Here is a 27,379-nt window from a genome sequence, read left to right as displayed (position 1 = left end):
AACAACGTGCGTGCGTGCATTAGTGTTTCTGTCCGTTTTTCTGACTTTCTTTCTGTCTGTCTGTCTGCCTGCCTGTATGTCTGGTCTGTCTGTCTGTCTGTCTGTCTGCCTGCCTTCCTGTCTGTCTGTGCATGTCTGGGTTTGCCTTTCTGAGGCTGTGCATGCTTGCAACTATGTGTTCACGCACAACGGACGGAAAGGCAGAGCAGATAACGCTTGGTGAGTCAGTTATAGTCCAACAATATTTTTCAGTCAACACTCTTCTTCTTAATCTTTTTCTTCTTCTTCTTCTTCTTCTGTTTCGTCTTCTTCTTCTTCTTCTTCTTCTTCTTCTTCTTCTTCTTCTTCTTCTTCTTCTTCTTCTTAATCTTTTTCTTCTTCTTCTGGTCGATCACAGTCAACATCAGAGCTTACATTTAATTTTTCGCTGCACCCCTTGAAGAACTCGTAGTGGCCGTTGAGAAGCTTTGTGATCTCCTCGGTCAGCACTTTCCACTTGGACCCATGCTCGTCCACTTGGATTTTATCCGGGTGATAGTGGATGACGGCCTTTTGGTACAGCCTCTTCAGCTTGCTCTGTTCCGGTGTGGGTGACACCTGAGACGGTAACAAATCATTATACATAATCGTCTATTGTCTGTGTGCATGGTAATTCCCGTGGAATGGGTCTCGGCACAAGTGGATGAAATACTACAAGTTCCCATCCCTGTTCATTGGCTCTATCGACGCCCGTTTTTAACCGCTTGCTTCCCTTTATATAATAAACCGTCCATAGATCGTCGTTCTCCCGAGCTAACTCCTTAGTATGTCATCAAGAATAGAGGATTTTGGGTATTTTTCATGCAATGACGTCAGCGCTTTTCAGCGATTGGTCAATGCATTTCGTATCAATAATGTTGGTCACGCTTGAAATTATCGCTACTTCATATTGCTTTCCAAACTTATACGAAATGACCGGGAGCGTAGGGTCAGTTATGAACTGAATTAGCCCCGAACGGTGAAATATAGAGAACAGTACACAAATACGAACGAAGAGACTCGGAAACTCGAGTCAGTCGTCGCCACGCTCGAGAACTCAAGTGTAATATTTCAAGTTAAAAAATCTTCCTCGCCTACAGTGCGACAGAATAGTTCAGTTGGTAACGCGCTCGATCATGCGCTCTTTTCTTACTTTTGTGGTCCTGGGTTCGATTCGCTTCGACGGTAATTTATTTTATTTTTGTCTGAACTCGTAATTCTTGTGTTTTATTCATTTGCTTCATTCCAAGCGTTTTGGATTATGAAATGAATCGAAATAATAAAAAAAAAGTTGCAGATATAGTATATCCAGCGGGACAATAATCCTCAGCCGCAGAACAAGTTACTAATTCATTTGTTTGTGTTTTAGTAACATCGGCTTTGGTGTTAATTGATTGCCCTATAGGCAACACCGTGAACTACATGTAATGACGGTATCAAGAAAACGTACAGAACACAAATACGAACTGGGAAAACGACGAGTCAACAAATGCTCGATTCGAAAACTGACCCGGGCACTTGGCAGTTATGTTGGCAGTTCAAGTCTTAGTTTTCACGCTTGTAGGGGTGGTAAGACGTTTGCGTCCAATGCCGGCGGTCTTGGGTTCGAATCCCCAAAGATTTTTGTAAAATATATATTTTTAATTTTCTTTTCTTCTTTTCTGAACTCTTTATTCTTGTATGTTATTCTTTTTATATTTAGTCAAGTTTTGACTAAATATTTTAACATCGAGGGGGAATCGAAACGAGGGTACCGGGTCGTGGTGTATGTGCGTGTGTGTGTGCGTGTGTGTGTGCGTGTGTGTGTGTGTGTGTCTGTGTGTGTGTGTAGAGCGATTCAGACTAAACTACTGGACCGATCTTTATGAAATTTGACATGAGAGTTCCTGGGTATGAAATCCCCATACCTTTTTTTCATTTTTTTGATAAATGTCTTTGATGACGTCATATCCGGCTTTTCGTGAAAGTTGAGGCGGCACTGTCACGCCCTCATTTTTCAACCAAATTGGTTGAAATTTTGGTCAAGTAATCTTCGACAAAGCCCGGACTTCGGTATTGCATTTCAGCTTGGTGGCTTAAAAATTAATTAATGACTTTGGTCATTAAAAATCTGAAAATTGTAAAACAAAATAAAAATGTATAAAACGATCCAAATTTACGTTTATCTTATTCTCCATCATTTGCTGATTCCAAAAACATATAAATATGTTATATTCGGATTAAAAACAAGCTCTGAAAATTAAATATATAAAAATTATTATCAAAATTAAATTGTCCAAATCAATTTAAAAACACTTTCATCTTATTCCTTGTCGGTTCCTGATTCCAAAAACATATAGATATGATATGTGTGGATTAAAAACACGCTCAGAAAGTTAAAACAAAGAGAGGTACAGAAAAGTGTGCTATCCTTCTTAGCGCAACTACTACCCCGCTCTTCTTGTCAATTTCACTGCCTTTGCCATGAGCGGTGGACTGACGATGCTACGAGTATACGGTCTTGCTGAAAAATGGCATTGCGTTCAGTTTCATTCTGTGAGTTCGACAGCTACTTGACTAAATATTGTATTTTCGCCTTACGCGACTTGTTGATTTATCCGAAAGGTTTTGAGTCGTGTATTGAAAATCGAATATAGTGCGTGAGAGCCCTTGGACAGCTTTCCCATAATCCCTTATTACACCCCCGGTATAGGGGTGTGTATAGGATTCGGTCCATGTGTTTGTTTGTTTGTTTGTTTGTTTGTTTGTTTGTGTGTTTGTGTTCGCATATAGATCTCAAGAATGAACGGACCGATCGTCACCAAACTTGGTGAACAGGTTCTATACATTCCTGAGACGGTCCTTACAAAAATTGGGACCAGTCAAACACACGGTTAGGGAGTTATTGGTGGATTAAGATTCCACAAGGACTTATAGAGGGACATATTAATGGTCAAAGGGAAATAACCTTCTCAGTTGGTGGCAGTGAGAATGGTTATTTCCCTTTGACCAACGGGGGTGTTTTTCCTACCTCGGAGGAATTTCTTGTTTTATTTTTAGTACGGGGTATCCCACAGGAAAGGTCAAAGGGCATATATGTATCACCGCGTGTCGACTGCTGGTACTAGTAGATAAATACTTCTAGATAGGCCTAATAGACTTCTGGTCTCCGGGAGTAATGATGATAGGAGGTGGGTGTAGCGGGGGGGGGGGGGGGGGGGCGGGGGAGGGGGGAGGGGTTCTGTGGATTAGTGGGATAAAAAAAATGTTGAAATTGCACATATGCGCATTTGACTAAAAACAACAACATCTAGCAAGCAATATATGGAGCGTAAAATGAGAAGAAATGGGGTTAGAGGCACTTTCAAACTCTTGTGCCCCAACAACTGTATTCCAGGTAATATTTCAAGGACCGGTCACGTTCGGTCAAGTTCGGTCAAGTTCAAGAGACTTTTTTTCTTTCTGAAGTTTTCTTCGAAACCTGATATGTTTGCCAGTCATATTGATAAAGTTATCCTCATAACTGAAAACAGTTAATTGGCAGGAGCAAACTAGAACAAGTCGCGTGAAGCGATATAAAGACATTAATTTTAGTCAAGATCAACACCACAAACCAATCATCGCCAAGACTACATTCAGATAGTCTCGACAAACCATACCGAAGCCCGAGACGGGTCACGCTCGCCTCCGAGAAGCATGCGTCCGTATAGTTCTTACTTAACCTATTTTCTTTCATTCTGAGCATATATTTAGAGTAAACATGACATATCTATATATTTTCTTTAATTTAGGAGAAGATGAGGAATACAATACAATCATGTTTTAATCTGCTTCTGAAAATTCGATTTTAATGACAATTTTACTGAGCAAACTTCCCGCAGTGGGGCACTGCGGTTATGAAATTAAAGGCCCCTCCTGTTTTTGGAACCGCAGGAGCTTTCTAGCTTGATGTTAGGTAGATTTTTGGTTCCTCTTTGCTGTCATGCTCTCTTTTTCTTCATGAATTCTTTTCTTTAACTGATTTGTAAGCTTCCAAGCTGAAATGCAACCCCATAGTCCGTACTCCGTCGAAGATTGCTTGACCAAAATTTCAACCAATTTGGTTGCAAAATGAGGGTGTGACAGTGCCGCCTCAACTTTCACAAAAAGCCGGATATGACGTCATCAAAGACATTTATATAAAAAAGAACAAACAAGTGTGGGGATATCATACTCAGGAGCTCTCGTGTAAAGTTTCATGAAGATCAGTCCAGCAGTTTTCTCTGAATCGCTCCACACATAAACACATAAACACAGACACAGACACAGACACACACACCACACCCTCGTCTCGATTCCCCCGTCTATGGTAACACATTTTAGTCAAAACTTGACTAAATGTTAAAAGGGTGGTAACAGTAAAGACATTCTGTGGACTTGAATGAGGCGTACGATTGATGTTAAGAATGGTGAGGGTATGTGGCGGCTTTTTATAGTTGGTTTGCAATCCTAAGTTTTAAATAACATTGCATTAAATAAATTTGCTGTTGACTAATGCACAACCAGATGCATAATATTTTATCACCTCTCCAAGTTTATGCTCAGGGTTTTTGGGAGGGTGCGTAGTGTAGAGGAACTTGAGGAACTCCAGCTTGCCCAAGTCGCCGTGTTTCTTCTTGATCACGTCCACCTCGTTTTTGATCAGCTTGAGCGCCTCCTCCTCGGCCTTCTCCTTCTCTGACTCCACCTGCTCCTTCTGGTATCTCTCCACCGTGCTGCGCGCGAACTCGTACCACTCTGTTACAATAATGAAAGCTGAACAACAAAATGAACCATTTTCCTGATTCAGTGGAATAACCCCACTGACTGCAGCAAATGGACAGACAGCTGCTGGTACCTTTCTACCGTGCTGCGCGCGAACTCGTACCACTCTGAAACAACAACAAAACGCTCTAAAAACACACACACACACACACACACACACACACACACAAAAGGACATACACATCAAAAATCAAAGGCCGTTTCCTAAAACAGTGGATTAAGCCCACTGGTTGTGGCGATTGGACAGACAGCTGTGACCGAAGAAGATAAGAGTGACTGACAACCACAATTAATGAGTTTTTCTCAAGTTTTTTTTTTTTACAAGAGATGATGTGAGTACTCTCCCAGATTTAAATCTGGCATCTACATTGAAAAGGGTTACTTCGGCAAACGTTCGAGCTACTTCAGGAGCAGTTTGAACGAAATTGAGCGATTGAAACCCCAATAAGGCACAAGGGCCGGACAAAATCCTATCAAGGGTATTAAATAGGAATTTGGACTTGGCGCTATAATGTTGTGCTTTATTTGATAAATGCACGGAACAATCGCAAGTCCCAAATGACTTGAAATCAGCGGATGTGATTGCTTTTTAAAAAGAAAAAGGAATCAAGATCCGATCCTAGAAAGTACATGGCAGTGAGCCTCACATGACTTATCTGTATAAAGTACAAGCGGCGTCTGTTGCAAGTATCTGTATATTTTCACTGTACCGAAGGCGAAATCGTACACACAGTAGATATTAACCAAGAAGCGCAAGAAGTTCACTATTTGATAGGAAACAAGATCGAGGGACACCTACCGTCTCCTGTGAAGTTACGAGGCACCATAGTGTTGGCTAGCTCCAGCACCTTCATCAGACATGTTTTGGCACGCTCCCTCATTTTCAGCACCTGGAACAGCGGCAGAGAAACACCATACTTGTCATTTAGAATGTTATGTAAATAACCTCTATAGAAGCACACATTGGAGTAACATTTCTTTCGTACACAGAGAGTATGTCTTATAAGTTGTAGAAGTTGAGAATACGCTTAATTTTTATTCAGACATTATCTGGAAAACATTTCACCATCTGGGTACCATCTATGCAGTCTATTATAATGAATGCAGCCTGAAAATAGCCAGTTATCACACCAAAGCAATACCATAGCCGGTGTCAACTCCAACGACTAACAATAAACATTAAAACGTTCCTCATCATATAAATATACCTTATTCAGGTTTCCCCATTACATTGCTACCAATTCTAACTCAGACGCAATCAAATGCAAACATATGTAGATAGTAGACAACAAAGACGACAGGAGTTTAAAACAGACCTGGATGGAGCATCAACTTTATATGGGTTTCACGGTTCTCATTAGCAAAAACAGATATACCCGAGGTCTTCAGCTGCATCTAATCCGTTCAGAAAGACAGTTGGTGCAAGAAAGAACGTTTGTTTTAAATCATTTTGATACTGACCTAAAACTGTCATATTTTAGACCCCATCCCCCAATAAGATTAAATTTAAAAAAAATACACAAAACATACATGCACATAAACAAGTCTACTCAATAAACCAATACATCAAACAGGTAAAACCTCATTCATCACCTAATCGAATGAAATTTAAGTTTACCACCCTCATGGCAAAACCATCAACATCAGGGGCATGTGAGACGTACGAGACAAATCCCCAGCAATAGGCATGGTTAAAACTACAACAAATAAAACAAAACAAGAAAGCAAACAAACAAACAAAACAATACAAACAACTACAATAAATACTTGCCCGGGGGGGGGGGGGGGGGGTATCCTTTTGGGGAGAGGTTATATTGTCATTACATGATAGGGGCATAACCTGCCCTGGCTTTAACAAAAATAACAAGAACAAAATGCCGAAGGTTAGCTGCCGCAACAGGAAGGATTACCTGATCATACACCTTGCCCATGTCACTGAGCGCCATGGCCTCCAGTTCCAGGTCACGGTCCCTGGTCAGCATGGCGGCCTTGCTGAAGCAGTCCACCACCTCCCACACCATGTCGATGTTCAGGATCTCCTCGTCACGTATGATGTACTCCAGCAGTTCTTCACCTGTACACATATATTTATAGAAATGTCAGCATTTGTACATAAGCTCTAGGCCACATGTCAAAGTCAAAATGGCGGCCCTACAGAACCAGTCAACAACCTCCCATACCATGTCGATGTTCAGGATCTCCTCGATACGTATGATGTACTGCAACAGTTCTTCGCCTGTACTGTACATATATACAATATGTTGGGATCAGTAAATATTCACAATAGTTTAGTGACATTCATCTCGTCGTACACTGCATCTTGATGTTTGATGTTTTCTCACGCTGTGTCGTATGTTGTTTAATGGAGTGATATACACCACAAGTACACTTCTCGTTCAAGACAATAACATCTTCCATGACGATGTAAATGTCTCCACATGAATGATTATAACGGCACTCAAAGCGTGGTGGTTCTCGTTTCGTCGTATCATTCATATTTACAAATTAGCAGTCGAAGAGCAATTTTGTTTTTGGTAAATTTTACATACTTGGTTTCTCTTCATGTCTGAATGATTTCTTTCTGTATGTCTCACTTTGCTGTTTGTTTTGGGTATTCCTAAGGCACACATTTTTTAATATGTTTACAAATATATAATGTAAATTTGTAGCTTACCAAGGAAAATCCTGGTTTCATGTAATACACTTTTTTTTATCGATACAAAAACATGCATAAATGCTGCGACACTGGTTCTCATGCTATTAATAATAATAATAATAATACTAATTGTCAGAAAGTGCTGGTGTCACATGACTGATGTGAACCAGTTGATTGGCGAATGGCGATGCGCTTAATACTGTTAGCGCACTCTTGGAATGCGCTAACTTTTCCACAGAGCGTATTCTTCCGACCTTTGCCTAAGCGAGACTGTACTCTCATCCTCAGAAGTAATTAATGACATGTAGCTTATATTCTCCACAATACCAAATGACCATAAATTTCCTGCGGCTCATTTAAAGCAAAAGTGGTTTTTTCTGATAGATTGCATGTGCCTGTGCCACAGTGGATCCCACTGATCTAAAAATAGAAGCGGCTGTGTCTCATTTCATTTTGGACTTGCATAGATTCTTCTCACATGCTGTGTTAGTGGCATGTAGCTTATTATCCACATTACCAAATGATGAGTTAGCATACAATTCACAGCAGCTAACAGAAAACACAAGTGTTATTCCGATAACGTACCAGAGCTCATTGGTCTAAAACATATGTAAATATTGTGCAGCAAAGGGAAGCTACCCACGGGAAAATAATCATCGAATATCCTGTTATTAACCAATGAGCGCTGGTATGCATATTCGGTGCGGATGCATGATTTGAAGCAAAGTGGATATTAGCGACTCGCAAACGAAGATTCGTCCAAATGATGGTTAAAAACAACCCGCAAGGGACGGAAGCTGAAAATTAAAGGTACATACAGTTCAAACAATCATTCAACTGTATTTATTTGACCTTACACAGACTGTAGGAAGAGGCAAACTGTCTTGAACAATATTTTTCCCCAGGAAGCGACTCCAAGAACACAGAAGACTCGAAGGTGAGTGACGTACCTTGTAGTCTTTCTGTGATAGTAGTAGTCCAGTGGACGATACGGCCTTCCGCCTGTGGCTCGACTGGAGGTTTCGAATCGCAAAAAACTAAGAGCACAGTCCTTTCTCCGAGTTCAAATGAGGTCTCTATGAAAGATCATCACTGTTTAGCTTAACGCTAAACTGGAATTTACCAACATAAATGAAAAAAGAGTTTGCGTGTGACAGAAAGCACGACAAACTTGAGACACCACACACAAAAGTAGATCTAACACGACATGACCTCACAGTTAGGCCTGTCCAAATGCGCGTAGCAAAATGTGCGTGTTGAATCTTCGTTTTTCACTGGCGGTACCGACAATATCGTTATTTAAACAATCCCAGTGCACTAAGGGATTTATAGAGCAAATCTCGAAAATAATTATTAAACTCAGCGCTATGCGCTTCGTTCAATAATGAATTTTCTAGATTTGCCCTATAAATCCCTTAGTGCACTGGGATGTCTCAATAACTTAAATAATAATACATAATTTTTTTTTTATAGCGGAATTCCCGATTCACAGCTCCAAGCGCTTTACATTTCCAAATAGCACCTCTCACACACACACACACACGCACACGCACAGACAGACACACAGACACACACACAAACACACACACACACACACACTGACACACACACACACACACACAAACACACACACACACACACACACGATATACAAATCCCGACATTTGAAAATACAACCGGGAAGTTCGACGAGGACACTGCCCTCTGAAATCCAGGAATGCAAGGGCGGAGCTGCGTCATTCTTCCCCCAACGTTCAGGGGACTGAACTCCGAGTCCGCTAAATTCACCTGGGAAAGAACTCTTTCTACCTGTTTCTGTGATAACCTTGGCATGTTATCAATGTTAGTGATATTGCTTTTTTATTTTAATTTCTAATTTTTATTTTTACTGTCAATGCATGGTATTTCTTATGAGTGTATTTGTGTACGAATTCTTACCCACTCCAGGATGAATACCACATACTGCTATGTTACTGTCAAATTACATTATTGTTCATCATTCTTCTTTTGTCAAAACACACCTCTGATTCGTGCTTGGATGGATTCGGCCACACAGTGCGTGACGTGGATGTTATCCCGCAGAAGGGCGCATTTCCTGGCCAGCGAGTTGTCCAGGCCTCCGTAACGCATGGCCTCGTTCATAGCAAAGTTGCAATTGGCAAGAAACCTCAGACATCGCTGGTAGTCGCGATCCGCTAAGAAGGTCAAAGACTGGTGGAAGTACAGTTCGGCAATCCCGTAGTACTCGTATGCCTGGAAGAGTTGATTGTCATTATGCACTCTTGTAGCAGTAATGAACAAAGAAAAAGACAGATAAGAATTGAATAAATGAATGAAGAGAGGAAGGAAGGAAGGATTGAAGGAAGGAATAAAGGAAGAAAGGAAGGAAGGAAGGAAGGAAGGAAGGAAGGAATGAAGGAAGAAAGGAAGGAAGAGAGGAAGGAAGACAGGAAGGAAGAAAGGAAGGACGGAAGGAAGAAAGGAAGGAAGGAAGGAAGGAAAAAAGGAAGGAAGGAAGAAAGGAAGGAAGATATTCATATTTTCTATTTAGGAATGTCTTTTGTGGGAAAATACATCTTTTTATACTGTATGCACGTTGCACTAGTAGTCCAAGTGTGAAGGCTTTCCGCTGTTCATTTAGGTTTCTGGATTTTGGTTTTGCTGCTGTTAGTTTGTTTCTTTTTTTGTTAGTTGATTTCCTTGTTTCAATTTCTAATGCAGAGGGAGAACGAGACCAATTAAAGGTAGCGCGCTGGTACATATATCAACTCAGTATGCAAGATAAATAGAGAATACTACATTGGTTGCTGTGTCGTACCAAATTTACACGAGTTGCTTTGTTAAAAATATTGAACTGCGAGAGAAAGCGAGTTGTTCACTATTTGAAAAAGCAAAGAGTGTAAATCTGGTACGACACAGCAAGCCATGTAGTATTCTGCTATCCTACATACTGTAATTACGTGTATTTTACTCAAAACGTCCCACAGTCGAGGTGTCCAAATTGTAGACGCTTCTTTTGGAAACTCGATTTCTACCAAAGCCTCGTGCAATCTTTGACGTGAAAGTAAAGAAACGCCACTCTAGAAAGTGTAGCGTGACGTGTATGTTTATAACATTCTTCCAGGGGAAACGGCAGGCGCAAAAGTGTTTCCTTGTTTGGCATCATAAGCAGTGGAAAAGCAGGTCCCTGCAAGACTAGTTTGACACGACCTCATTTAGATGGTCTCTCTCACGTATGTAGGATAAAACATATATATGCAAGACCACAGAAAGATGCAAGACAGATATAGTCCAGAACAAATCAAAAGAAGGAAGACAATACATCACACGTCTAAAACTACTGCAATGCTCAAAATAACAATACAAATAAATAAATAAAATATTCAAAATCATTAAAACAAATTAAATAAAATGTAAAGGTGGCGTATACCATGGTAAAGTCATCAATGGATAAAGGTACCAGTTGCTCCAGCTCTCGCACCCGTTCCTCAAAGTTCCAGCTGTCTACCCGGTCATGGATGTCTGACCAGCACGAGGCGGCTGACACCACCAGTGAGTCCTGCCAGGTATTGTCACGGTCTGCACCCTGTTTCTTGGCCTCCTAGGTTACAAAACATTTCTTTTTCTAGTCAAAATTTTAAATTTTACCAATCAGGTAAAGTTGCTCAACGTCCAAAATTCGGGTTTCTACGATTCTGTGCACAACTCAGCCAAGACAGAATCTGAGCAATTATTTATATTATTTTATTGCACTAGATTCGGGTACTCACACAGGGTTCTTCCTTTGTTTCTACTGGCTGCGCCTTCACACAAAATGTTACAAACTTATTCTCTAATTCCACAGGTTTACTCTTTTAAGTTATCTCAGGCGTATAATTATATTGTAAGACAGGTAAGTATGGCAACCGCTCAATGTCAAAATTCGTTCTGCTGAGTCGATCCCCGAATTTGGAAACCTTTTGTGAAATTGCACAAAATGCATGCCATTTAGTCTACACAATTTCCACTTCGTCGACTGGTCGTGCATACGCTGTAGTTGATGTACACCAAATCTGAAGTAGTTCGATCAACAGATGTAGATGATAAAAGCTTGTGTGTGGGTTGCATTTTTTTGGGGTCGCCCTATATTCAAAATAACGAAATATATCTTTTTTAGAATCTTGTTTTCGTGGACACATTCATCATTCACACAGAGCGATTTCCTCATCTACATTAACGAGACAAAACGATAGTTTTCAAAATCATCTCTTTTTGTGTTTAACTTACTTTGAAGTTTATTCATTCATTCGCTCGGCTTCTTGACGAGTAGACGAAACCAATAGAACTATCAAAATAAGTTGTGTGTGAATATTTGTTTGTCTGTTCACTTAAAAAATTGGGTCGAAATAGGCTGTGAATGTATTGTTTTGTCAATAACAAACGTTCCAACAACCTACCTTTCTTGTTTTTTTTATTCTGAATTTTGGAACGTTGGCGGTCTCTTTGTTTTTGGACTTACTTTGAAGTGTTTCAAGGCTCCTTTGAAATAAAACATAACGTTTTTCGGGAGATCGGTAGCTTTGGCCATTTTCCAGTTGGCCATTGCCATGTTTTTGTGGGCTGAAGACCTGTATAAAAGACACTTGGCGTGTAACTGACTAGTTTGAATCTATAGAGTATGATTGCAAGTATTAAATTGCTTTCACAGCTTAATCCATCCATCCATTCACCCATCCACTCATCCCGCCATCCATTCATCCTCCAACCAACAAAACAACCAACCAGCCAACCGACCACAAATCAACCAACCAATCAACCCAGGGACTGACCAATCAATCAACCAACCAACCAACCAACCAACCACAAACCAACCAACCAATCAACCCAGGGACTGACCAATCAATCAACCAACCAACCAACCAACCAACCACAAACCAACCACCCAATCAATAAACAAACAAAAAAATCCTTTTCTAAAATCCTTGCTTTTCTAACTCACTTTTCTTCAGGCAGTTCCGCCAGGTAGATGGCGCGGTCGTAGTGGTTGATGGCCTGTTGCAGTCTGTTCACCTGCAGGGTGGGGGACACGTCATCACCCGCCTTTCTGTAGAACTCGTTACCCTTCTCCCGCCACTGGACCGACAGTGACTGGGACTGGAATGGGCAACACAATGTTAATCAGCTAAATCCAATCAGCAAAACAAACAACTAAACAAACAGTACAATTGAATGAAACTGAAACTGAAACTGAACTTTATTACAAAAGCATAGAGGTTTTAGGTAAAGCCTAATCTTACAACCTGTCCCTTATACAGACACTTAGTACGGACGCACATAATATTAATAATAATAAAAAACCAAAAATCATATTTTCTTATACACACAACAAAGGGAAAAACAAAATCAAAATCAAAATCATACAAAAATAAAGTGTTGACATTGAACGCATGGCATATATATATAAAAATCAAAAACATTTGATGACAAAAGGGATTAACATGTTTTTGCTTTACAAATCATGTTTTATGTGGAGAGGAATTACTATGAATATTCGCTTGTGTAATATGATTAGCAATACATGCGCAGAAAGAACCAAACAAGTCGCGTAAGGCGAAATTACTACATTTAGTCAAGCTGTCGAACTCACAGAATGAAACTGAACGCACTGTATTTTTTCACCAAGACAGTGCACACACCGGTGACACTGTGACGGTTCCCCTACGCTTTGTGTTCGGTGCCCTGACCCTTTGTGTTCGGTTCCCACTCGGTTCCCACACGCCAAAATTCGCGGACAAAACATCCATTTATGGTAGTATTACGCAATGTTGCTCTCTGAGAATGGTCTTGTTAGATCTGTGAGTGTTTACACTACATGCCTAGGTGCTGTTGGATTGAAGGTTTTTGATATTTTAGCCGTTATTAGGTAGAATGCCTTCCACTTTACTGCAAAACTGCATAATTCGTAGCATCGGCAAGAAATATCCTACCAAAAAATGCCTGCTTGGAACTGTCCGTGGTCCAGCAAAAAGTTCAACATGTCTGTAGCAGACAGCCCAAGTTTCAAGATTGTAGGGCCATCCAAACAGCCGTAATAATAAAAACAACAAAAGTAGTCAGTGAAATTGGCTGTGTTCGGTCCCCCCACACTTTTGTGACGTAGGCGTGACGGTTCCCATAATTCATTGTGTCGGTCCCCACTTTCTGTGTCGGACCCCACTTTCGACCTAATTTCTCTGTGACGGACCCCACAACCAGCCTATTTTGTGTCGGTCCCCACACCTTCTTGGATTTATGACTTGCCGGTTACTTGTATCATTGTATTCATTGAATCTAATTGTCTCGGAGTTATTTTTCAGCAAAAACCGGCAAGGCAGCACCTTTTGTGATACCAAGTAAGTCAGATGACATCAGTATGTGTGTGTGTGTGTGTGTGTGTGTGTGTGTGTGTGTGTGTGTGTGTGTGAGAGAGAGAGAGAGAGAGAGAGAGAGAGAGAGAGAGAGAGAGAGAGAGAGAGAGAGAGAGAGAGAGAGAGAGAGAGAGAGAGAGAGAGAGAGAGAGAGAGAGAGAGAGAGAGAGAGAGTTGTGTTTCCGTACCCGCGACAGCGTTTTTCCAGCAACCCATTCTATATGTATTCTGATAGTGTGTTCTGATCGTTTTGAGTTCTTGGTTAGCATGACAAACATTGAATTAGTGTTCAGAGAAGAGACCAGACCAGGCCTTTTTGTTTTATATTTCAAGGAAACATTTCAACCTTTGCCTTCAGCCATGGAAGTCATAAAATGACACGCGGTAATGTTATACTCGCGGTAGTGTGACACGCGGTAGTGTTATACTCGCGGTAGTGTCGTACTCGCGGTAAGTTCTGTTTCCGTACCCGCGACAGCGGCAGCGACAAAAGAAAACGCGCGCAAACGCGTGACGTGTTTCCGTACTTGCGTTTTAAACATGCGGTAAAATCTGTAAACTCCCGCGTTGCCGCGCGACAACGCGAAAAAATCGCTCCAGGACCCTTTCAAAAAAATCGCGTCGCTTGCCGCTTGTGGCGCCGCTAACGCGTCGCGCGTGTGGAAACACTCCTGGTCATTTTCTATGTGCTTCATTTTCGTCGCGCCGCTGGAAAAACGCTGTCGCGGGTACGGAAACACAACTCTCTCTCTCTCTCTCTCTCTCTCTCTCTCTCTCTCTCTCTCTCTCTCTCTCTCTCTCTCTCTCTCTCTCTCTCTCTCTCATACACACACGCACACACCGCACACACACACACACACACACACACATACTGATGTCATCTGACTTACTTGGTATCACAAAAGGTGCTGCCTTGCCGGTTTTTGCTGAAAAATAACTCCGAGACAATTAGATTCAATGAATACAATGATACAAGTAACCGACAAGTCATAAATCCAAGAAGGTGTGGGGACCGACACAAAATAGGCTGGTTGTGGGGTCCGTCACAGAGAAATTAGGTCGAAAGTGGGGTCCGACACAGAAAGTGGGGACCGACACAATGAATTATGGGAACCGTCACGCCTACGTCACAAAAGTGTGGGGGGACCGAACACAGCCAATTTCACTGACTACTTTTGTTGTTTTTATTATTACGGCTGTTTGGATGGCCCTACAATCTTGAAACTTGGGCTGTCTGCTACAGACATGTTGAACTTTTTGCTGGACCACGGACAGTTCCAAGCAGGCATTTTTTGGTAGGATATTTCTTGCCGATGCTACGAATTATGCAGTTTTGCAGTAAAGTGGAAGGCATTCTACCTAATAACGGCTAAAATATCAAAAACCTTCAATCCAACAGCACCTAGGCATGTAGTGTAAACACTCACAGATCTAACAAGACCATTCTCAGAGAGCAACATTGCGTAATACTACCATAAATGGATGTTTTGTCCGCGAATTTTGGCGTGTGGGAACCGAGTGGGAACCGAACACAAAGGGTCAGGGCACCGAACACAAAGCGTAGGGGAACCGTCACAGTGTCACCGGTGTGGTGCAGCTTCGTCAATCCCCGCGAGAAGGAAATCGCTCACCTCCCACGTGAAAAACGCAGTGAAATTGACACGCCAGAATAGCGCAGTAGCGTATTGTGCAAAGCAGGAAAGCGCGCTTTCCTGTATTCTTGTTAACTTTCTGAGCTTGTTTTGAATACACCCGGACACCCCCCCCCCCCCCCCCCCCCTCACGCCTAATTTTTTTTTAAAGAAATAAATACATTTGAGAAAAAAAAACCTGATGCTCAGATTGCACAAGATTGCTCTATTTTCCTTAATTTTTATCAAAATGTTCCGGAGGGGGGGGGGGGGGCAATGCAAGCCCCCAGACCCCCCTAGAAGTCAGCCTTTGTCTTCTAAGTGACGATTTTGGAAAGCAATTGGGTAATTTGTTGGCTGAGGTTGCATCAGATCGGTCAATTGTCCTTGTTTTGATCCAAATTTGTCTTCTTAAATTTACTTGTTGGAAGGTGTATTAGGGGAAGTTTCTTTGGTCAGATTGCACAAGATTGCTCTATTTTCCTTCTTTTTTTTTATCAAATAGGAGGTTCGAACGCTTCGCGCCCTCAACTAAACGCTTCATGTCGTCGAATTGTCCCAAAAAGAATTTTGGACCCCCCCCCCCCCACCCCCCCGTTAAAATTGATGTGATCTGCCCCTGTGCTGTGTGATTAAACTTGAAATGCCAGTTCTACTTGAAACTACTCAACGTCACCTTTACACCAGGGCTCCCCACCAACGCTCTACCTAGAGGGTCCCGGGACCCCCAATTATAATGTTAGAGGGTCCCGGGACCCCCAATTATAATGTTAGAGGGTCCCGGGACCCCCAATTATAATGTTAGAGGTTCCCGGGACCCCCAATTATAATGTTAGAGGGTCCCGGGACCCCCAATTATAATGTTAGAGGATCCCGGGACCCCCAATTATAATGTTAGAGGGTCCCGGGACCCCCAATTATACTGTTAGAGGGTCCCAAAACCGGGAGGACGTATGGCACTTCTGTGAGACCTTCACACAAGTGTTATCGGTTCGATTTACTCCGGCAGGATATTGCTTCGTTTTCGAAATACAGCCAAGTGTACGTTATTTTATCCTACATACGAGAGTGGGACCACTCATGAGATAACAATATCTTTCAAACCACACGTGTGTATGTCATATAAATGAGGTCATGTCAAACTAGTTTGGCAGGGACCAGGGGCCAGTTTCATAAGATAGCAGTGAACCGACTGACAGTCGATCGACTGCCCAGTCGATGGACTGTGGTTGATCGCCGGGTCACCGAAAAGCGCGTTTCATGAGCGAATCACCGTCACCCGTGGACAACCGCAGTCGACCGACTGTACAGTAATCCGAATGGCCAAGTCGAGGGCTAAATTTAGCAACATTACCACTTCCGTTTGCTCATTCGCACGTGGAAATGGCCGATTACGAAGAAAAAACAAGTCTCGGCCCGCTCAAAATAACTATGACCGAGACTTTTAGTAATTCCTTCGCGTGACGTCTAACCCTCTTACGCCATAATGTGACGTCTTCAAGACATAACCCTGACTTGTCTCCTGGATTACTGCGTCATGATAGATACATTTCGAAGAACAATCACAAGGTTTGGCTCACAATCCAAAAAAGTGTGAGCATTCTGCCATTGACTGTGCGGATAATTACATTTATTTTCGGTTTACCGCAGTAAGCCGAACACAGTGTTGGGGGGAGAGCATCACCGTGTTTGGCCGACTTCCGGTGAGACGACCCGCAGTCGGCCGACTGAAATTGTGTTCGTGAAACCCGATAACGTCGGATTACTGTGGTTCTCTCGGACAACTGCAGTTGGTCGACTGTGTTTCTGGCTTATGAAACTGGCCCCTGCTTTTCGACTGCTTATGATGCCAGAGTCACAAACGTCATTATGGAAACCCTTTTACGCTATGCTGTTTCTCCTGGTAGACGTTTTAGAACTTTCACGTAACGCTACACTTTCTATAGAGTGACGTGTTTTTGTTTTGACGTCAGAGATTGCACGAGGCTTTGTAATAGATCGAAGTTCCAAAAGAAGCGTCTTCAATGTGGACGCCTCCACTGCGGGACGTTTGGAGTAAAATACACGTAAGTACAGTATTCAGGATTAATAGAATATACTACATGGCTTGCTGTGTCTTACCAGATTTACACTCGTTGCTTTTTGGCTCACGTAAGTGTAGCCTATGCGATCGTAACTTTGTCTGTCTGTGCGTGCGTGCGTGCGTGCGTGCGTCTGTGCGTGTGTATGTCTGTGGTAGAAACTCTAACATTTGAAGACGTCACATTACATTGACGTCACATTATGACGTAAGAGGGTCAGACGTCACGCGAAGGAAGTACTGAAAGTCTCGGTCATTATTATTTTGAGCGCGCCGAGACTAGTTGGCAGTCGTGTCCTTGTAACTGTAAGTAGGCTACATGCAGACAGACAGATCTAGATCTAGTGTCTCGCTTTCTTGCACAGTTTCACCTATGCTCTTTCTCTCTGTGTGTGTGTGTGTGTGTGTGTGTATGTGTGTGTGTGTGTGTGTGTGTGTGTGTGTGTGTGTGTGGTGTGTGGTGTGTGTGTGTGTGACGGAGTGATTGAGTTTGTGTTACTGTTTGTCGATTTCTTACGTGAGCCTTGATGGCTTCGCCTCTTGTTCAAATAGTGAACAGCTCGCTTTCGCTCGCATTTCAATATTTTGTTGTTAAAACTCGTGTAAATCTGGTACGACACAGTAAGCCATGTAATATTCTGTATGTCTATTTTGTATGGAAACTATCAGATGATTCAGTACCGGACCGTACACATGATAACGCAAATTTAGTGCATCCCTGGACTCGCACTTTTAGAGTTAAGTGCGTCACGGGACCCCCTTCAAGAATTTGTGATACGTATTTGTGGCTTGTAGTGCCCATAGGACGCAGGGACGCACAGTTGCACTGCCTATAGTTACAGAGCCTTGTTACTGTAAAGCCGAGCGGTGGTAGCTTCACGGGAATATTATCTGTCTGTGTCTAGGATGTAACCGTGCGTGTGTTTTCGAAAGACATTTGTCAGGATGGCATTCAAAGCACACGCACCAGACGAACAGACAAACGAAATGTAAAGTCAACAATTACAAAAGTATAATAGGATTTCAAATTGTATTCAAACAAAAACAATCAAAAGAAAACATACGTGGGTCCTTCCATAGAAAGTATATCTATAAAGAGTCTGGGTTGGCTTTAATACAGTCTAAACACTACACTAACAAATAAAATCGAGTCCTTACAATGCTGGAAAATCGGGCATGACCAGCATTGTCGCCTGGCTTGATGCACTCCCCCCCTGACCTCACGAGGACAGGGGTCTTTTATAGCTAACGGGGCTTCCTCCCACGTCACCCTAGCAGGACCAATGGGAATCCCGCTCTGGCAGCGCGGGAGCAAAAGGGGGGGGGGGGGGTGGAGGGCTCTGAGCCTGCGGCCAGCCTCCTTACAAACTGAAGTTAAATCCCTCAAATATACACAAAAACTCTTCTATTAAGAAAACCCACATGAAAATTTATTTACAAACATATGTCATTAAATGACAAACCTCACAACGTACCCGTAGATACCAAACACTTGTAGGTAGACAAAAACGCAGACGAACTGCAAAACTTCCAATTACACACTGTCTCTCAAAGACTGAGCAATTATGTTACTCACAAAAATACTTCTTCTTCAATACACAAAACGTACGCTCGTACTCATATCAAACGGCAAATCCATGCCCATAAAAACCCCACAAAAACGCTGCGTGCTCAAAGCAACAACGGCCATTGCCATAACAAAAACGTCGGCACACACCGGTTTCACCTGTCTTTATACATTCGCATTAGCCACATATATGATTAACATAGCGCCTACATTCTACTGAATAAAAGAATACATGTATTGAATATACGAATAAAAGGGATACCGAGAAAAAGAATGGCAAAATAAAATAGAGAGAGAGAGAGTATGCGTTTGTGAGTATAGCAGCAGAGAACGTCAAGCCTAGCCATAAACAAACCAAAGACAGGGAGGAAGAGAGGGTAAAAAGAACACGCCCTTCTTCACCAAACCTTCATAAAAGCTGATTATAAAACTTACAAAGATGATCCTAAAACAAAAAGGGACGTTATTTGTGGTATCAAAAACGATGTAATTAAAACATTACAAGAAAAGGTAGGGCAAAGAAGATCCTAAAATCTCCAAGTCGAATCATTTCCTACAGCTACAGGGGAAGGGGGGGGGGGGGGTGTAAAGTCCAGTTGCGGGATGGGGAGGGGAGGACTAGAACTAAGGCCCCTCCGTGGTCAGCTCGGTTTCCCAGGGCCAGCCCCGCTCGCCTTATCAACACATGTGAAAGCAATTAATTTGCTCGGTACCGGAGTTTTGCTAAGGAATAGAGCACAACTCCGATCTGGCTGCACCAAAGTGGTCAGCTTAAATTGACCTACTTCCTCTGCTCAAAACACGGGTCGTCCGTACTGTATATGATCCCCTCTTGTACACACTCGGTTTACTCTCCTTGTACATCATCAGTATCATATGATTAACGTAAAAATACATGTATCGTACATGTATCGAATATATGGATAAAAGGAATATCAAATAAAAGGGTACAGAATAAAAGAAAGGAGCAAGAGAGAGAGAGGGTGTGCGTGCATGTGTACGTATGTGTGTAGAGGCAGAAAACATTAACTCCATTCTTAGCAACCTAAAGGAAGGGGAGAAAGAATGTGTTGCATCCGAAAGCGAGATGATTAAAACGTCATTAGAAAGGGTAGGAATATTCCAACACTCAAAGGTTTGTCACCGTCTGTACCGTACAACTAGGGGAGTTGCAAGTTCAGCCATTTCGGTCCTTTATCTTGGGGAGGGGCGGAAAGAGGAGGGGGGGGGGGGGGGGCTGGAACAAAGACCATGCTGTGGTCAGTCCGCTCTTCGCGGCCCGTCTAGCTGACCTCAGCACTGCATGTGCACCGACCACAGAGACCGACCGAGAAGTCTAAGAAAGGGGAGGAGGGGGGGGGGGCGGGGTTGGTCAAGCTGGGGGCAGTGCCACAGGTGCAAGCGATTAACCGCTTGGCACCAAAGTTTTGCTAAGAGAAAGAGGAAAAACCCAATTCTGGTGCACACAAGTTGTCGGGTTAAAGTGACCTATTTATGCACTGGCGATTTGTACTGGGTCACCTTTTGTACTATTACAGGACTTTCATTGGGGAAATAAGAAATACAAAAAAACACATAGGTGTACTGCACTTTTCTCCACATTACACTGATCTATGCATCGAAACAGAAAATGAATTAATGGGTGACATAGAGTTAGATAGAGACAGAGACAGGACAAGCAAATAGGCACACCAACGCTTACCTGTCTCGAGGCCATTTACAGTTGTCCTGCACGAGATTACAAGCCAGATGTAGGCTAATCAGATCACACACAGATATGTGTTTGCACGTAATAAGCTTATCAACACCAGCACAGTAAACCACCAGTCTACTCCGAAGGCAAAACAAAACAAAACCAGAAATGTGTCCCACCAAACGCTGGGAGGCCGGCACGCCCTGGATCGTGGAACGCCTAGTTGTGTCCACCGCAGGCGCTATACACGATTATGTCCCCCGCACGCGGAAGCAGATTTGATATATCGTAAAAGAATTACCCCGTGAAGGTATTTTATGGCAGATCACATTATTTATTATAGATAGTCTGAAGCAGAATTACCTAGGCTATAAGTACACTATTTTACTTAGGTCTTGTTGTGTACTCGTGAACAGTGGCGTTCGATTTTCTGCCGAAGTCCGTGAAAAGTACGCAGAGAGGTCTCAATGTCTTACAAATTAACCCAGAACTACCTTTTGAATCACTATTCTAAAACTCACAGTTCAATCTTCGATACCTTGCAGACTTGTATGCGCGTTTTGGGGCACCAGCATCGCAGATAAGCTGCGCTAATCTAGCATTATTTTGTGGTACTCGATTCTCAGTGGGTAAGGTCCCCCGCAGACACCAGATAAGGTCCCCCGCAGACACCAGATAAGGTCCCCCGCAATTTTGACCAAGCTGTTGGGGATGTTACCCCGTCAAATGCTACTGTTCATCTTTGTACCCATCGTGAGTCTAAACTAAGCTAAGCTGAAACTTAACAATGGAAAGCAGTATCCACAAGTAGTTAGACTTTGACGAGCAATAAGATTTAAGCCCTTCTGTTGACCGTGCTTTGTGTTATTTTATCATTTTTAACGTGGGGAACAGTATTTCTGACCTGTCTTGGTGAAATGTCTTCTCTTATGTAGTACACGAGAGTATAAATGGTAAGAAAACTGGCTGATCCAATGCAAAAAAAAAGTGCCGGTCAGTATGATATAAACTTCAATACAAGAAAGTCTGGTTATCTACTATTTAAAGGCATTAATTTGGAGACACCTACCATGTGGTTGGTCTTGCGGGGGACATAATCGGGTGTTGCGCTTGCGGGGGACACAACTAGGCGTTCCACGATCCAGGGCGTGCGGTATTGCGAAATCTACTTGATGAAGCCGGAAGATATTCACTGAGCACAAACACAAGTTGCTAAAAATAGGGAAACGTACAGCATTTCTGAAAAATGGGTGTATAAAGTGTCAGTGTGTGTGTGTGTGTGTGTGTGTGTGTGTGTGTGTGTGTGTGTTTAATAAAAGGGATATGTAGGTGTAATGGGTGTGCTGTGAAACACAGAAAGAATTAACCAGATTGTTAAGGCGTAGGAGCAACTACTAAAGAGAAGACGTGGCTACGGTTGGAATGTAACCTACTTTAGTGAAACGAAAGTCACTATTGATTGAGTTTCGGAGCAGTTCTCACTCGTGTGTGTGTGTGCGTGTGTGTGTTTGTGTGCGTGCGTGAGCGTCTCTCAGTCTCTCTCTCTCTCTTTCTCTCTCTCTCTCTCTCTCTCTCTCTCTCAGCCTCTCTCTTAGAATGCGTGGAAACAGCAACAATAACAATAGGCCCCCTTCAAATCATCAACAGTATTCCGAGAACTGACGCTGCTATCACTTTCGGTTCCAACAAGAAACTAAAAGTAGTGAACAGAAAGTAGGGAACTGAAAGTTGCGAACCAAAAATGACAAACGACGAAAACAAAAAAATCACTGTGTGACGCACAGCAAGATGGCGACAGGTGGTCGCGACGTTGTAGTAGACAGCCGAATAACCCAGGGCCGGACCCAGGGGGGGGGGAGGGGGGGGGTTCCAGGGGTTCCGGAATCCCACCCCTGGAAAAAGCATGTACCTTGCTTTGACTTTTACTAGTTTTAGCACCAAAACAATGCTGCTCTTAACCCTCAAAACAAGGCCCAGAATGCACCAGATTGCACAGATTTTAACCGTTTTTCAAACAATTTTCGGGGGAGCATGCCCCCGGACCCCCCTAGTTCGCGCGCCTGTGGCTTCGCCACTTCGCTGATTTGCCCCCCCAAAAAAGGAGGAAACCCCCCCCCCCCCCTTACAACTCATTTGGTCCGGCCCTGTAACCTGCAGCATTTGCCTTAAACCATTCAAAGCAAGATATCCGAAACTGCTGCAGTGCTTCCACACGTTCTGTCTGCCGTGTCTGACGCAGCTGGCTGACAGACCGACCCCTAAATCGCTCAAGGTAGGCGAGTTGTTTAGAACGCATAATTTCAAAGTGACAAGTAAAGGTTTAGCAAAAAGGTGTAGTCGGGACCCTACTTCAATATGGCCTAGTTGTAACTGATTTTCATCTCAGAGCTGTGGATATGTGCTCGTTTGCAGCGGAGGTTGGTTTAAACAACGCACGCGCACACCATCAATTGACACACACACACACAAACACACTGAGACACACACACACATACTGACACATACACAGCTCTCTCTCTCTCTCCCTCCCTCCCCCCTATATCTCTCTCGCTGTCCCCTCCCTCTCTCTCTCGCTTTCTTTCGCCCTCTCTATCTGGATTTCGCTCACTCCCTCGCTTCCCCTTCCCGCCCCACCCATGCCTTCAATAGAATTATTTTGGCCATGCTTTTCATGCTCTGGTACACTTTTGCTGTGATACCAAATCAAATGTTGCGATTTTGCTGTCTTATAATTTAGTAGACTGCTGAACACCTCACTGAAGAAAACGATTACGGCCTTTTTATATTTAGTCAAGTTTTGACTAAATATTTTAACATCGAGGGGGAATCGAAACGAGAGTCGTGGTGTATGTGCGTGTGAGCGTGTGTGCGTGTGTGTGTGTGTGTAGAGCGATTCAGACTAAACTACTGGACCGAGATTCTAAATCGTTGGCGTAAAATAACAGCCGCGGAAAAATCCGAAGATTAAAAAAAAGCGTTGTATTGACTGTGTTTGTGACCAGCACTTTTCAGGGGAGCAAACTGCTACACGATCTTCTGTCATACAAAGTGGTGTTATCTATCTTTAGAATTCACAGCCTTTTCCTCAATTTGAAAACGGTTGTCATCATTTCTTTACAAATTCTTATGTTTTCCCGTCTCTTCGGTAATGAAGCCTTCACGAACACATTTACCATTACCAAACTACACGCAGACGGGTACACTCTGAACAAAGACGAGTAATAAAACATGAATGGGGAATGAAAAGAAACAAAATCAACGACAAACACAACAGCAACAACAACAACACGATATTTAAAAAAAAAAGAGAAAAAAAAGACCAAAACAAACATAATTTATTGTGTATTTTATTTGTTATTCAGACATCTTGGTGAGCCAAGCGAGGAGAAAGACATCCATGCCACGGCTAGTGTCAGCATTGTCTGCCCCACGTGTCGACGATCAACCCCAATACCATCTGGAGGAGTAGAGCGTCTACAGGTAACTTGATGCAGTCTACCTCTGTTTTGTTTTTTTACCTGAAGGCAGATGTTTTGTTGTTTCGATAGATACGCGAACACAGGAACCCGTCACAGTACACCCGTTGCACATACACAAACATTCACACCCACGCTTTCACACACACACGCATGTACACACACACACGCACACACGTAGGCACGATGGCACGCAAGCACGCACACACACACACACGCACACACGCATGCACACACACACACACACACACGATACAAAGATACACATACAGACACAGATATACACACACACACACACACACACACACACACACACGAGTTTCCTTAACAGTTCAGTTATACGTTCTGTTTATTGCTAGTTTTTGGGGGAGTGGGATGTGACAATGTTTGTTTATTTGATTGTTTACATATTTTGTTTTGTAATGCCCGCGCGTATAATGTGCTGGTAGTTGTCGACGGTCGCAGTGTTATCAGTCAGACTCGTACTTTGCCTGCATGACTGTTCTATGTAATTGTTTTCTTTATTAATGTGTTGGTATGTTTTCTTATTTGTTTTTTTTTGTGTTTTGTGTGTGTGTGTGATGGGTGTGTTGTTGTTGTTGTTGTCGTGCTTATCGTTGTTGTTGTTGTTGTTGTTGTGTTGGTAAGTTTGGGTTTTGTTTGTCTGTTTGCTTGGTTGGTTGTTAACACAGTCCGTACTTTTGAATTCCAGAATAATATCTACGTGAATGCCGGCAACGATGAAAACGACCCTCCACCCATACTGTGTGACCTTTGTGAGGAAGGTCAGGAGGCTAAGTACAACTGCACCAAGTGTGTCAGCTACTTCTGCACCCGATGTACCCGTAGCCACAACAGGTTTTGCCAGGCCTCCGCGGTGAAGGAACTTAAAACAAGTAAAGCAAGCACTACCAGCAGCAAGACCCCAGCAAATGCACCGAGAGATGAGTGTCAGCTGTTGCAAGATGTCATTCACAAACTCGTGGAGAAAGAGAAACGGCTTGGAGAGGAAAGGAGAGCCAGAGAACACGACGTTCACGTGCGGTACGCTGCTCTGCTACGTCACGCCGGCGAAGCTCGTGACGTCAGCCTCGGAAGTCTCAGAGAAGTGACGCAGGTCCTCGGTGACGTCATCCGTGCTGACCTGTCTCTTGCGCGTGACGCGCTCAACAAGATGAAACAAAGTTCAGCAGGAGACGAAGCAGTGTCCGTGACTTCGAAGAAGGTTCTTTCTGAGGAGAATCGTCGTCACTTTGAAGAGCTGCTGAACCAGAAAGAAGACCTGTCAATTCTGAAATATGAGCAACGAGACAACACTGAAAACCTTCATTCTTCTCTCCGAGATTTCATGGGTACCATTGTCGCACCTAGTAACGATTCAGCTGAAGATTTCGATGCCAGCAGGCATCTGAATGCATCGAACAGCCTGCAGCAAGGAAAGGGGCTTCTGCCTTCCCAGGGATCTAAACTTTCACTGCAAAATGTGGATGCCACGGATATGGAAGCCAAGCTAGAAACACTGGCTGCAAAGGTTGCCGAATCAGAAAAACAGATATCACTGCTCCAGACACAGAACACACTTCTTTGCAGAGACTTTACTGCTCGTCATAACGACAACACCAAACTTAGCACTGACGTAGAAGCTCTCTTTAAAGAACTGTGCTGTCTGAAAGAAACTAGCAGCAAAACTACCAAAGATGTAACAACACTTCAGCACGACAAGGCCAACATCGCAGAAAAATGCCAAAAGAATCAGCAGCTTCGCGACGAGTTAACTTCGCTCCAAGCCGAACATAACAAAACCGCAACAAATGTCGGCGAAATGAAACAGAGCATCGGAGACCTTTTGAAAGACAAAGTCGGTAAGAAAAAATATTTTCATATGAAAAGTCATTATCTTCGAAAAATGTATGTGTGGGTGTTTGAAGTGGACATGCACGTAGGAAAGGTATTAAGTGTGTGTGTGTGTGTGTGTGTGTGTGTGTGTGTGTGTGTGTGTGTGTGTGTGTGTGTGTGTGTGTGTGTGTGTGTGTGTGTGTGTGTGTGTTTGATTGGGTATCTTTTGTTTTTCAATTGTATCAATCGTGTTTGCTTTCCACAACTTAAAACTCATGTGTTACAGTGTAGGTGTTTGATGTGGAAATAAGGGGGATATTAAAATGTGTGTGTGTGTGTGTGTGTGTCAGAATGTGTTTGTGTGTGTGTGTGTGTGTGTGTGTGTGTGTGTGTGTGTGTGTGTGTGTGTGTCAGAATGTGTTTGTGTGTGTGTGTGTGTGTGTGTGTTTGTGTGTGTGTGTGTGTGTGTGTGTGTGTGTGTGTGTGTGTGTGTGTGTGTGTGTGTCTGGTTTTGACGGGGTCATTTGTTTTTCAATTGTCCTTTTGAGTCGTGTTTGTTTTCCACAACTTAATTATATTCTAAGGGAATACGACTATACTATGTAATAACAGCAATATACACAGCAGCTGCCAGTTAATTTCATATTTTTTTGTTTCAGCTAAAGGCAACCCTCAAGTCGCATTCCACGCCAGAATGAATGACGAGACAGTCGTCAAGCAATTCTTGGAAACAGTTATCTGCGGCACTGTCATCACTAATGCAGGTGGTGCTTACGACGACAAGACTGGGATATTCAAAGCTCCCGTGTCTGGTTTCTACTGTTTTCTGGCCACATCCAGATCAGCTGACGCCGACGACGACAGCATATGTGACCCTCCACCACGGAATGAGTCGCATGTCACCTCGCGCGGTTCTGCGCTAGGCATAATATAAGTCCGGGGAGTGTCTGGTAACAGTGTGAGGGTCACCTTAGTCACAGGCTAATAACTCGAAAAGTTTTCGATCTTTTCTAAAACGGTTTTCACCACTGGACAGAGCATACAAAACGCTTTAAGAAAATGTAAAAATATGAAAATCATGCAAAGGTGACATGCGACTCATTCCGTGGTGGAGGGTCACATATGTGGAATATCGATCATCCTGAACGGAGAGAAGGTTGGACACGTCTTGTCTAACGGCAAAGGGAAGTGTACCGGTCACGTTGTAATTCACGTGAAAGCAGAGCAGAAAGTTTATCTTCGCTCTGCTAACTT

General features: G+C 43.0%; 2 protein-coding genes across 2 annotated transcripts; one reads left to right on the top strand and one right to left on the bottom strand.

Annotated features, from left to right (window-relative positions):
- Positions 1–348: 348 nt before the first annotated feature.
- LOC138968266 (uncharacterized) lies at positions 349–21,001 on the bottom strand. The gene is made up of 10 exons (XM_070340857.1): positions 20,823–21,001; positions 12,435–12,589; positions 11,955–12,063; positions 10,887–11,057; positions 9,478–9,709; positions 6,711–6,874; positions 5,600–5,690; positions 4,840–4,907; positions 4,562–4,771; positions 349–597 (listed from the first exon to the last, which is right to left on the bottom strand). Exons 1-10 carry the CDS (start codon positions 20,835–20,837, stop codon positions 364–366), a joined length of 1,449 nt encoding a protein of 482 aa, XP_070196958.1. The 5' UTR covers positions 20,838–21,001; the 3' UTR covers positions 349–363.
- Positions 21,002–22,601: 1,600 nt separating this feature from the next.
- Positions 22,602–27,059, top strand: LOC138968169 (tripartite motif-containing protein 2-like). The gene is made up of 5 exons (XM_070340755.1): positions 22,602–22,628; positions 23,226–23,230; positions 24,176–24,293; positions 25,002–26,151; positions 26,785–27,059. Exons 1-5 carry the CDS (start codon positions 22,602–22,604, stop codon positions 27,057–27,059), a joined length of 1,575 nt encoding a protein of 524 aa, XP_070196856.1.
- Positions 27,060–27,379: the final 320 nt, after the last annotated feature.

This window comes from Littorina saxatilis, linkage group LG1, assembly GCF_037325665.1.
Source record: "Littorina saxatilis isolate snail1 linkage group LG1, US_GU_Lsax_2.0, whole genome shotgun sequence".
NCBI classification, from domain to species: Eukaryota; Metazoa; Mollusca; class Gastropoda; order Littorinimorpha; family Littorinidae; genus Littorina; species Littorina saxatilis.
This window is presented reverse-complemented; position numbering and strand designations above follow the sequence as displayed.

Excerpts from the sequence above, each read along its gene's own strand:
- LOC138968266 (XM_070340857.1), bottom strand. Across the intron at positions 6,875-9,477 it reads CATCCAAGCACGAATCAGAG|GTGAAGAACTGCTGGAGTAC; the intron begins GTGTGTTTTGAC and ends ATATGTGTACAG. Across the intron at positions 598-4,561 it reads CTGAGCATAAACTTGGAGAG|GTGTCACCCACACCGGAACA; the intron begins GTGATAAAATAT and ends TTACCGTCTCAG.
- LOC138968169 (XM_070340755.1), top strand. The coding sequence starts at position 22,602 with ATGGCGACAGGTGGTCGCGACGTTGTA. Across the intron at positions 24,294-25,001 it reads GAGGAGTAGAGCGTCTACAG|AATAATATCTACGTGAATGC; the intron begins GTAACTTGATGC and ends TTTGAATTCCAG. Across the intron at positions 26,152-26,784 it reads CCTTTTGAAAGACAAAGTCG|CTAAAGGCAACCCTCAAGTC; the intron begins GTAAGAAAAAAT and ends TTTTTGTTTCAG.